Source organism: Ochlerotatus camptorhynchus, unplaced genomic scaffold, assembly GCF_037179485.1.
Source record: "Ochlerotatus camptorhynchus isolate MF236.1 unplaced genomic scaffold, CSIRO-AGI_Acam_v1.1 ptg000141l, whole genome shotgun sequence".
Taxonomy (NCBI): Eukaryota; Metazoa; Arthropoda; class Insecta; order Diptera; family Culicidae; genus Ochlerotatus; species Ochlerotatus camptorhynchus.
The window spans coordinates 542,024-554,300 of record NW_027040631.1 but is presented as its reverse complement, the minus strand read 5'-3'; the positions used below and the strand labels follow the sequence as shown (position 1 = coordinate 554,300).

The 12,277-nt window shown below is 39.4% G+C and overlaps 1 protein-coding gene across 1 annotated transcript in view; it reads left to right on the top strand.

The window, feature by feature from the left end:
- Positions 1-668: 668 nt before the first annotated feature.
- LOC135700743 (uncharacterized protein DDB_G0271670-like) overlaps positions 669-12,277 on the top strand; it is a 37,907-nt gene continuing 26,298 nt past the window's right edge. The window contains exons 1-2 of the mRNA XM_065221372.1: positions 669-1,840; positions 7,712-8,497. Coding sequence (XP_065077444.1) covers positions 8,398-8,497 — 100 coding nt within the window. The 5' untranslated portion in view covers positions 669-1,840; positions 7,712-8,397. The remainder of the gene's footprint in view (positions 1,841-7,711; positions 8,498-12,277) is intronic.

Sequence of the window (12,277 nt, the reverse complement as noted above, 5' to 3'; positions counted from 1 at the left end):
AATAAACACGAAAAAATAGAAGAAAACATCATTGAAAACGGTTCCTTTTAAATGGTGTGTTTCCAATTTTCCACTCTATGATGCATCTGATTGTTTCGCCTAGCTCCAGAACTACGAAACATATTGTGTTAATATGCAAAACGTACTGTTTCTGTAGTATTTAATCAAGCCCGATTAATTTGATAAGCATCCGATTGATATTTCACGGCTAAACAACGAACAAAAAGAAGACAAAAAAAAAATCTCCGGGCGTAATGCCACTCTCACAAAATTTGCGAAGGAAGAACCAAGGCGGAACAACCAACAGGTAGATGCATTCGTTATCTGCATTAAAAAGTGGAATTGACCTCCAACATTTCATCAATTTTGGTACAGTGGACAGTAAAAATGTCAAGATTGGTTTAGAACGCACAACACTCTCTCATTTCTTATGGCGAAAAACCAAAATCCTCACAACTGTCAACGCAGTAAAAGTAGCTCACAAAAATTAGAAACGTTTCATCTAATGGTTCATGCAGTGGATTTGACCTTCATCCAGATGCAACATCGCCAGCAGTGCTGAATACGACCATATACACCTACTACTGAGTGCTCCCCAGTCACTCATCCACCCACACACCGAAATCACCCACCGCAGCAGCCATGAGCCAGTGCACTCGGGCGATCGATGAGTATAGTGGACGGACTGTCGTGCGGTTCTGTGGTCGGTCGGTCGTCGTTTGATTGTTTTCCTCCTTATTCGTGTGTTTCAGCATATCGATTATAGTAGTGTATTGATCCGCTGGAAGCCCTGCTAACCGAGCCGCAGTGTACTAATCATCGCTAAAGAATTAAACAACAAAAACATTGATCGATATGCGAGCTACATGCCGAGTAGTTCGTATTATCTATGACGCAAAAAGTGTTTCAGTCGTGAGCTAGAAGGGTGTCGTTTCGTGAGTGCATTCGACAGCAGCAGCCAGCCCTTAGCTGTTGAAAGTGTCAAAGCTTGGGTTGAGGTTTGACGACCAAAATGTTGGCCATCATGTGATAAAGATTAAATCTAGCGTCGGCGGTGAATGGAGTTAGTGGGGTTTTGTTCGGTAGCCCAAAGTGCCGTGTCTGATAAAATCCACGTCGGATCGGATCGATAGAACATCTCCGCTGTGAACGGTAGTGAGCAAGCTCAGAAAATCGATTCAGTAAATCTGCGAGTAATGCATCCCAGATAGGTCGTCTAAGGTTCCCGAAAGTGGAACAAGAAGGAGAGCTGTAGGAAAAGTGGAGCAAACCGCGGAGAATAGATCCCCAAAAATATTTATAAATATGCACTGCCCTGCGGCTGTTCGGCCGTCGTCATTGATTTGTTGATCCGTGGGCAGTCAGTGTGTTGTGGCGTTGCGGTGAGTGTGTGTATGGTAGGAAATAAGTAAGCAGGGTGGTGCATCAACCAGAAGTACATCTCAGTTCGCTGGCCGTACAGTCAGAGCAGTAAGCAGCTGTAGAACATTCATCTATCTGGCTAGGCTACAGCACATCGCACCAATCGCCAGGCCAGCGACCATCATTGACCAAAAACATAAGTCAAATAATATTACCTAATCGGCCTCACCAATACTGCGACGTGAAGGAGTGGAGAAGGTTCCATCTTCTTCTGTTCACTCAGCAGCTGTGCAACCGGGGAGTGATGGTGAGTGACGTATAAAGGTAAACATACGACCACCCACAACCTCCCCTGCTGCTAGCGAATCTGGCAAAGGAATGGAAAGAGTGTGGGAGTTAGCGGCGGTGCATTGAATTGCATAATCAGTACTGCACTTTTTGGGAAAGGAGCTCAGTTCGCTCACGTGCACAACGAAAGGTGAGTGGTTTCACGATGGATTTGATAACACGGAGGTAAACCGGCAGTTCTTTATACCATCGACAGACATGATTGTAGTACAACGGAAATCAAGTACGTAGATTGCGGTACTGCAGTAGAGGAGTACAACGGTACTACAATCATGTCTGTCAAAGGTATTAGATAGGGTTTAGCGGATTAAAGTTCAGCTAAATTCGAAGAATTTTTATTTCGGTCGTGTATGTTATCAAAAACATTAAACAGCAAAAAAGGTTATCTTCCATTCAATTCCACTTAATTAATTTGGTATCTACGAAAGATACGTATTTCGACTACAATGTGCAGTCTTCATCAGTGGCATTCCCAGTAAAGACTTATCAACATCTTGAGCATTCCGCTAACAACCCAATTGCATTATGTAGGGGAAATGACGGCTTCGGCATGCCAGACTATTTTCGGCAACCCAAATTGAAACACTATTTTCACTGGATTTTCTTACGAAAACACTTCGCTGAATGCATGCAAACGATTCTTTATGCTTTCAGCTTCAATTTGACTATATTTTTACCACTGAGAAAAAGCAATCTAGCAAGGTTTTCTTGAAATGAAACACACGCACTACAAATTGTAGCTGATTTCGAGTTGCCGATAATAGAACAGCAGATTTACATGCAGCTCAAATGGAACGGTTGCGGAAGAAAAACTGGTTGCCGACAATACTCGCTCTCACTAGAGAAGATTGGAGCTTTGTAAAAGCGTTTCAAAACAGTTTTTGACAATTCTTTCGACTGAAATTATTAGAGCAGCTGGCAGCAAAATATTGTAAACAAACCAATACTGTATATGTGTGCGTTCCTTAGAGAAGAAGCCTATAGAAAGAAGGTCGCTGCTTAGGTTGCCGAGAATACGTAAATTCCCCTACATCATTATGAAAAACATATTTTTTTTCTCGATAAAATGCATTATTAATCGTCGTTTATATTTTATTGCCTGCATACCAGCCCTGAAATTAATGCACCGAATCCTTTTTACGCGGTTTTGTTTTTTTTGATGTTCAAATAAAATCATGGTTGATGTAACTGGTCTCAAAAAAGAAAAGAAAAAAGTTTAAAAAAATTATGGTACCTACAGACGTTTTATAACTTCACCACAGAAAAAAAGAAAATTGTAAAAATGGACCCTCGTAAAAAAGGGTTGGGTGTAATATTTTGTGGTAGTTTTATTGCTTCGATTGCTAGTGATGTGTATGTTGTTGTTTGCTATACGGTTCAATGATTTTCAATTGATAAAATCAAAAATAAATTTATTTAAAATGTAAGGAGTACGAATTTAAATCCTGCATACGAAATTGTATGACAAAATATCGACTTTTTAGCTATCCAGAAGGTGAACATGAATTACACCAAGCATGCATTTTTATGATCCGTTTTCCTCTAGATCAGAATCCTAGAAAATGATTGTAGATTGTTTTTTTTTTATATTGAATGTATTATGAAATTACAGCTTTACACACGGCATCTATTTTATATTGTTAAGTTACATCGAACAATAGAATCTACCGTTTACAATAAATTAAAACAATATGATTTTTTAAATGGTCTGTGCGAAAATTGTGCCTTATGAAAGGTTAACACAGGACATAACTCCGGAGTAAATTGTGATTAGGGCGAAACTAGCAAAATGCAAAGAAACGGAGATTTTACAGCAATCATGCGGAGCAGGCAAACAAACAAATACCCACAAACATGTTTTTAATGTTACACTATCGAAAAATCCGTGCAAAGCGAAAGGCGAAACGATCTTTCCTTTGTTTACGATAGTACAAGGCGCAATTTTAAAACATTTCAATGGACGGGCGAAATCAATATTGTTTACCAACAAAAGCGAAAATAGTAAAAGGCTCATCTTTAGTTGAAACGTAAACACGGCGAAAAGTCTAGACCAACAATTGAAATAGGCGGAACAACCAAACGTAAACAATGGCTTTAAACGCAAATTTCTCTAGATTCAGAATACACCCACGCAAATTAACGAAGCCATTCGATAAAGGAAGTGTCCTCTTTCAGATGCTGGTGTTAGATTGCGTGGACGTATTCAGATTTTTGAGAAATTTGCGCTTAAAGCCATTGTTTACGTTTGGTTGTTCCGCCTATTTCAATTGTTGGTCTAAAAGTGAAGGGCGACACTTATTTTAAGGAAATCAAAACAAGGCGCATAGTATTGAGCGAATTGTTGTTGTCATACATGTCCGGGCGATTTAATGAAGGCGTATTCTAGACGTTCCGCATTAACGGGTGAAATTATAAAAATGACAATGTAGCGGTATTCTGATTAGATATTAAATTAATGTAGCATGAAGTTCAAATGCTACAAATGTTCAATGTTACTATTCGAAACGACACGCTTTATCCCAATTCACTTGTATGTAACTGGTGAACTCATCTCAAGAGTAAATTATCCCTGCTTGAAATTTCATCCATTAAATTGTTAATTCGCTGCTCACTAGGCGCGTAAGTTTTCTTATTTGAGGTTTCATGAAATTTGATCAGTGGGATCGAGTATAATCTACCATTAGGATTACTTGTTGTCGGAAATTTAATAATAAGAAAAACACTTCAAGCTAAAGATTGGAATGAGCTAGATAGAGGTGGGATACTTGGGAGAAAAAGAGATAGTATCTCTGATCGAATCGGAAGGTAATGGGAGATCGCATTTGATAAGATCGTTAGTCTACAAACAGACTATTTAAAATGTATGTAGAGGTATTTAAAATGTGAGAAGTGTTTTTAAGTTCAGTGTAATTAATTGTTCGTTAATTTCTTTTGATGAGTTACTATTGAATTGTTTTAGTAGTCTAGTGCGGTACAGTGCGCGATTTAAGTTTCAACAAAAAGATAAATCATTTGCTATGCAGTTTTGCAACAATGCGCTCATCCAGTTGAACAGCCGTTTGACGGCTTTTTGTCAATAGTTTCGTCCCACCTCCCGCTCGGCATACCGCGCCCCATCGTTATTGCCACTATCCTGACCCCACGCGTTGGCATTGAAGGACCTAACTTCGGCCGGAGTTAGAAGGTAGCTGGTTTTACTCCAAGTTGGACTGCTTTAGAATCTCAGTCCACCATTTCTGTCCTGAAGCGTGTAGATTTTGTGTTTGGGAAAGAGCTTGACCTGTGATGAGAACAGGTTCGCTCCGGTAGAAAGACGGTTTCTGATTAGTTTTCATTCGGTTGGATTTAGTGTTTTCTTTTGAATCTAAAGCACTTAATGTCTACTAGCGCGTTCCAATCCTTTGCGTTAGACTGAACTCGTCCTGGGGTTTTGAGTTTACCGGGCATCCGAAACGACAAGTGGTCCTCTATTGAGGTGACGCTCAAGCCATTTGTTTAAAAATCAATCTACGGAACACCCTAGTAGACCGATTTTGGCTAGCCGACTTTATGCCGGCTACAACGCGTTTTCAAGAGAAAATGAATCAAAAAGGGATTTTAAACTCAACACAAATAAAAATGTATCAATTTTAAGATAATCCATTAAATTCAATTGGAAAAAATAGTGCTTAACCTTCAATTAAAAATTAAATTAATACATGCAAACTTGCTCGGTTTTTCTCAATTCGTTTGCATTTAGCTAGTTTCGCCCTAATCAAAATTTGCTTCGGAACTAACCGCAAGATGCCAGTTTCTTCAGAGTTAAATAAATGGTTTCTCGATAGTTTATAATCTAATCCCAATGAATCCATGCCTAATGGACCATAATGTCCACATGAGAAGTTTCAAAATCTCCTGTGAAATGAACAGTGTGATAATCAGTTGTTAAAATTCGTTTAAAACTAAGATTCAATCAGATATTTTGTTTCAACCATGTCTCCAACTAGGTGACCTGTATGAGCTACAAGTAGAAGGGAATCGTATGGGGCAAAACCCATGAAAATGTAGTATGATGCGAATCGAATGTTTTTAAAACTCTAATAACTGCGGATTCAGCTCAAATTTTCTTTGCCATTATCACACGATCAAGATCCTAGTGGCTGAAAAGTATAATTATAACATGAAAGTCAATAAACATAAACGAGCAATGCTGACATAGGTTTCAAAGTCCATGCTTCCTTCTGGAACTAGATCAACGAGTCACACTGGATACGGTCAAAGGTGTGCAATTAATACTGTTAATTGAATAAATGTTTTGTTAATAATAAAATTGTTAATAACTATTCAAATAAAAGAGTTCGCCCTATGTTACTTATTAAAACCAGTATAAAACGAGCACCGTTAGAGATAGAAAATTCATTTCTTGAGCAAAGTTGTTTCAAATAAATAGTTCCACAACATTGTCATACATTACATTACAGTCCCCATGATTATTGAGTTCTCCTTCTCCATAATCCACACAATAGAGTCAAGGAAAATAGGTAATTGACATATACATTTGGAAACTAGTTGGTTTGCAGGAAGGAGTTTTTATATGTGAAAAACCAAGGATTGAAGTAATTGTTTACAAAAGCTGATTCGCCCTAATGAAATGTTGGCCTCGATATGTAACATAAAAGTTTCTGTGTGTAATTAACATTACAGCATTATACTTTCTATTTAGCTTTCATCGCTCGGTAATAGCGGACTGCACGGGCTTTGAAATGGTAGTTTTACATTTCACTCCTCCCTTTCCATCTCCTAGGAACAGAAGAAAATAAAACGATTTGAGACAGCCAGTTAGTTTCAAAAAGTACAGTTATAAAACCCGTGCATGCCACCAAGGATTCAGAACCTTGATTCATCGATATGTAGCATTTAGATCTAATTTTGGGCCTACTAAGCACAACCCACTGTTTATTTGTCTTTGAATTTTTACACAAAATGGTATGTTTCTACCATAGATGGTTTCTATATTTATTTACCTTTCCTTACGAATCAGAATATTTGTTGAGGTGTTATTCAAATTCAACGGGTTCGTTTTTTTTTCTGTTTTCGCTTCTAAAATCGATATTTTTGGAAAAATGTTCAAATCTCCATACATTATTTTCCGGTTAACTGTTTGTCCGTAGGAAGGTGGTGCCATGCAGTCAGTAGTGGTGAAACTAAAACTGACAGCATGCAGTTATCCATTGCCAAACATTAATCAAAAATGCCAAATATTCAAAAACTCCCTTTCAGTTAGCGAACGTTTACTATAATTGACTTGAAATGGCTCTAATGTTGGCCTATGTATCTAAGATTGGGTCCATCGTTAAAAATCAGCTATTTATCATTTTTTTTTAGATGAAAGCACAAACGAAGTGACAGACGGAGCGGCTCGAAAACTTTGGTGACTAACCTGCTATTTCAATTTTTCAGTGTACCACATGGTAACACCACTACTACTGGATTGTACCACATGGCAATACTACTACTGGATTGTACTAGCATTTTCACCAAATGTATTATAATGTTTTGGTTCTATCTCTTTCACTCTACTCAAAACTGAAATGCATAAAAAAATGACAAAATGATACACTCTTTGCACACTGTCAAAGAATCATTGTACACAAAATCAACTTTGTTCAAATCATAACAAAAAAACTAACCCATCTGGTGAATGATGGCACAAGCTTCTAAGAAAATTCTATTACAGTGAACCACATTATTTTAATGGATTTCTTCGCCAGTTAGTCCTCTGTCACTTCGTTTGTTTTGAAAGTGTCATTGGGACGGTACTAATGAATATTTTTGGTCGCTATTGAAAATTTAGTCGACTGCTGAATTTCTGTATGGGCCCCAATTATGAGCATTCAGGCCGACATTACATCCATTTCCTATGTGAGATGCTTTCTGCTCGATAGTTCTCTGTACCCTAACTGCATTATAAATCAAAATAGTTAATACTAAATAACCCTTTCTTTTCTTTCCGTGTTCACAGCTCCTCAGCCGTTCTCAGTCAAGAACGTCTCTATAGCAACACACACTCAAACAACGGCCACTCACCGCCGCGGCAACCTTACAGCAGCAGCCCATTCAAAGTGTAAATAAAAATATCGGTACCGTCGCGGCGCAGCGAGCCAGTAGGTACGGCACCAGTCGATTCGGTGTTGTGTAGACTTCCCACGTATTCTATATATCCATTAGGTGTGTGCATTTGTGGACGAAGAGAGGTAGAAGGAAAAAGCGCAGCAGCAGAAGCACCGAGCGGAGATTTCCAACGGGACACTCGCGAGTGTAGGTAGCTGGCTGTCGCGCGTAAATGAGTGTGTGTGCGTGCCATTCCGTCAACCATCTTTGATTCGCTCGCCTGTGTGTGGGGCACCACTGACTGCATCGTCGCCCTCTGTTGCCTGCTGTCTGTCCCTGGCCTACGGGTTCAGGTCGCCGTCGTCGCCCGTCGCAGCGCAGTCAGTCAGTCAGTAGTACTGCGAAGTTAGGCCTAGCCAGAAGGAGAGAGCTGCGTTTGTACGTGAGTGTCGTGTGATCGGTCGCCGTTTCAGCTCTCGGTGTACAAGAAGAAATCCATTAGTAGTTCAAGTGAGATTAGAAGTGTAGGTAGGAGCTGCGAGCTTCGTCGTCGTACGCAAGCGGGCGAAAGAGCAGAAGAGAGAAGTTGGCTTGAATATGGCTGTGTTTTTAATTAACATATGCAAGTTCAATGGTTGTGGCATTACGTTTCCGAGCTTGGGTGATCTAATACAGCACATCGAGGATACCCACATAGGTGAGTACCGGTGGATGACGAATAATTTACACGCGCACTGTGCTTCCCAGGGTGGTCAATTTTGGGGCCTTTTAGGGGTGCCCCCAAGTCCAATTAGTTGGCCATTTATTAACAAATATACCTATACTTGAATGGGTTTGTGTGTTTCGATAAGAATGACGATCTAGTGAGAGGGATAAAGCGAGAGAGCAGCATTCAGTGTGTGCAATCGTCACTCGAAAGGGGTGGGGTGGCCTGAGGGTGGCTCTCTGGATCACTCACGCGCTCGTGCTATGGATGGGGCGAATTCTAGCGATGATTCAAACCACCAACAATCGCCGATCGGGTCATCTGATGCATGCGCGGATATGGATATTCGCGAGTGTGAGTGCATGCGCCAGAGAGGGATAACATTATTTTGTTTTGGTGGAAGATCACGGGATCTCCTCGGGCGCGTGTGAAATGGAAAATCGGATGTTCTTGAAAGACTTTTGGATAACGTAAACACAGCAGCAAGTGGAAATGTAAATAGTAAAAGAGATAGAGGGAGAGCCAGCTGAGAGAGGGAGAGAATGCAGAATGTATGACTAATCAATGAATGGATAATGAGGCAGAGGTGCCAGCGTGGCCAGTACAGGCAATTAGTAAGCAATATGATTAATATACTGGTCGCAGTGGTGAAGCAGTAATGTTGTTAAACAGGTTATAAATTTATTTACTTGTCGGGTATCTATACTTTTACTAATCATGCTTGCGGTGCACAAATAGCAGGGCCCAGCAACGTAGTGTAGGTTAATTAAAATGATACATATTTGCTAATATGTTTATTGTTTACATCGAGTTTGCCTCACACATTAGATTTTAGGCGTAGTTTTCGCGCAACACGAGAAAAGGGCCTATCATTGTTGATTGATTCTCTTCATCGATTTTATCTTTCGTAAATAACCCGACTGCAAATGAATTTCCCATTGAGTGTGTTGTTCCAGGCGCAAGCTAACATCATCTTCTGTCAAACTGTGCTGCGAGCTTAGCGAGAAATTCGTTTATGTTACCATGGTATACCAAAGATAAAGTCGATGAAGAGAATCGATCAACGAGGATAGGCCCTTTTCAAATGTTAAGCGAAAGTTTTTTGTTGCAGCTTCATAACCGATGGCTCTACCGCAAGGTGTACTTTTACAGTGAGCACAGCTATTTTGTAAATAACTCGCTTGGATAAACATTTCTCGGGGCGCTTTTTGTTGCTTTTGATAGCCAATACAACCTGTTACAGCACTGTATTGAACACATTTCAGAAAATTGGTTCCCTTAGCTGTAGCAATTTAAAGAGAAAATCGATGAAGAGAATCGATCATCGCAGTTAGGCCATTATGCATGCTCCATGTCGATTTGTTCGTCGCCGTTCAAACGAGGGGCTTTTCCCTTCATTTTGAGATTACTAATGAAATGTTTCGTTTGCGTCCTTTCATACAAAAAGTGGGTCAATTGGAGCGTTTATTTCTATGGGTAGTTTTTCTCGCTGCCTTTTTGTATGGAAAATATCGAAAACAACATATTTTGTTTCATGTTGTATAATGCTCATGCTGTAATCTCTTCTGTATAGGATGTTTGCAAGAATCTTGACGATTTCATATTTATAAATTGAGCTACACTTAGTTTGAGGTTCTTCCAGTCCACAATACTTTCTTCATTCCCCGTCAAAACAGTCAATGGTAAATTCCTACTAGCTAGATACAACTAATATGATGTATCATCCGAGATATATTGTTCTAAGCTAATATAATATACCATATGGAAAGGTTGAGATTTTTGAATAATGTATGTATGTATGTATATACAATCCAACTTCCACTGTCCGGCACAAAATGGAAGAAAAATGTTTGCAATATAATCTATTATTATATTATACTGATCCCATTGTGAACAATTTTAGACCGGAAGTTGAAAGGTGATAGCTCTGTTGAGATTCAGTAATTTCAGAAGCAGGCATTTCAGAATGCCTGGTCACTCACGTCCATTCCGAGGTTACTTTCACTTACAACAAGCCCCGCATACACGTAGTAGGGGTAAGAGGGGCATAGTGAGCATCCCGTGCACCAGCTTGGACTTCCGGCCGTTCGGAACTAATTTATTGGTGGTAGGATCAATATCATAATAATATTGAACCTACTACTATTTTCGTTGAGCCCTGTTGAATAATCGGCATCTGTAGTGGAATACTCTTCTCTCTTTCTCTATCACTTTTCGATGTTTTTCATATCTATTCTTGAATATTGTAACATTTTGCCTAGGCACCTCCACTGGATCCTCATCTATCACTGTCTGAATAATCCGTCACAGCCTGCCTTTTCATGTTTCAAAATCTTATGAATAAATGCTTTTACTACCCGGACGGCGGCCCGCTTGATTCACTCCATCTTGATGACCTTCAGTTTGCCTATCAGCCTCTCTGCCACTTTTCGTCCTTGAGACACAAATCCGAAATCAGATCTTTTTTTGACACAATCAATTTTAGAGTTTTAATCGTTCAAATTCGATAAAATCCATAAAAACACAGAGACTTTTTTTTAGCAAAATCAAAACAAAAGGTTGAGATTTTTCAATAAATGTCAATATCTGCGCAATGAGAATCAAGCTGTATGGCAAAAGTAAATGCCAAATAATAATTAAGGAGTTTTCTTTTCTCCTTAATTATTCCAATTTTTCTTCATCGCTATTTCTCCTCTTTTGATTTACCGAGATGTTTCTTAAGCCAATATTCTTCAATTCAAGAACGTATTTGAAATCTTTATAAATCATAGACCTTTGCTATATGAAACCCAAAATACTAGCTTTTATCATTCAAATTATGTATCCCAACCTAGCCTCACACTTGAATCTTTCAAATTTTAGGGGATGTATAAAATTTATTCTATGAACAAAAATTACAATCCGAGATCTCTCAAAAAGTTTTCCTAGTCCGAATAGTCTAAAAATATATCTAAGTATTGAAAATGTTAAAAAAGTTGGAAGGGTTGTATACTAGATACGACCGCAGGGTTGGCGTTGGATAACGTCTGTTATGTGTTGTACTTAATTGTGTATATTATATTTTAGGAATATTCCTTAACTCTTTTGCGATATCTTTCCCCAAAGCGCGTTCGGACAACTCAGGCGTTTTCATTAATTTCTTCTCTCGATTCCGGAAGTGCACGACGTATCTGGAACTACCACACCAAAATGTATGCAGAATATTGTCGGTACTGGATTAGTAGCGGTAACCAGCAGGACCTACGTTGATTTAAGCTTAACACCCGCAGATCGATGAACGCTCCATCACATCACTTCAACCTTTCACATTCTGGCAAGAAAGTCAATTCTAAAACACCTTTTTAATTTATATGGTGGCCCTGAAAAGGGCCGGTTTTTTGTTCTGAGTCGATGATACTAAATTAACCCCCGAATCCGTACAGAGTACGTCCTTGCCACTTTAGAGCGTAAACGACATCCATGGCGGTGACAGTCTTCCTCTTCGCATGTTCGGTGTAAGTAACGGCGTCACAAATAACGTTTTCCAGAAATACCTTCAGCACTCCTCTGGTTTTTTCGTAGTTGAGACCGGATATTCTCTTCACTCCACCACGACGAGCCAAACGACGGATTGCAGGTTTAGTGATGCCCTGGATGTTGTCACGCAACACTTTTCGATGACGCTTGGCTCCTCCTTTGCCAAGGCCTTTTCCTCCCTTGCCGCGTCCAGTCTTTTCTAATATGGTAAAAGTATCGTCGATGGAGGTTGAAACGAAAGTGATCAATACGATC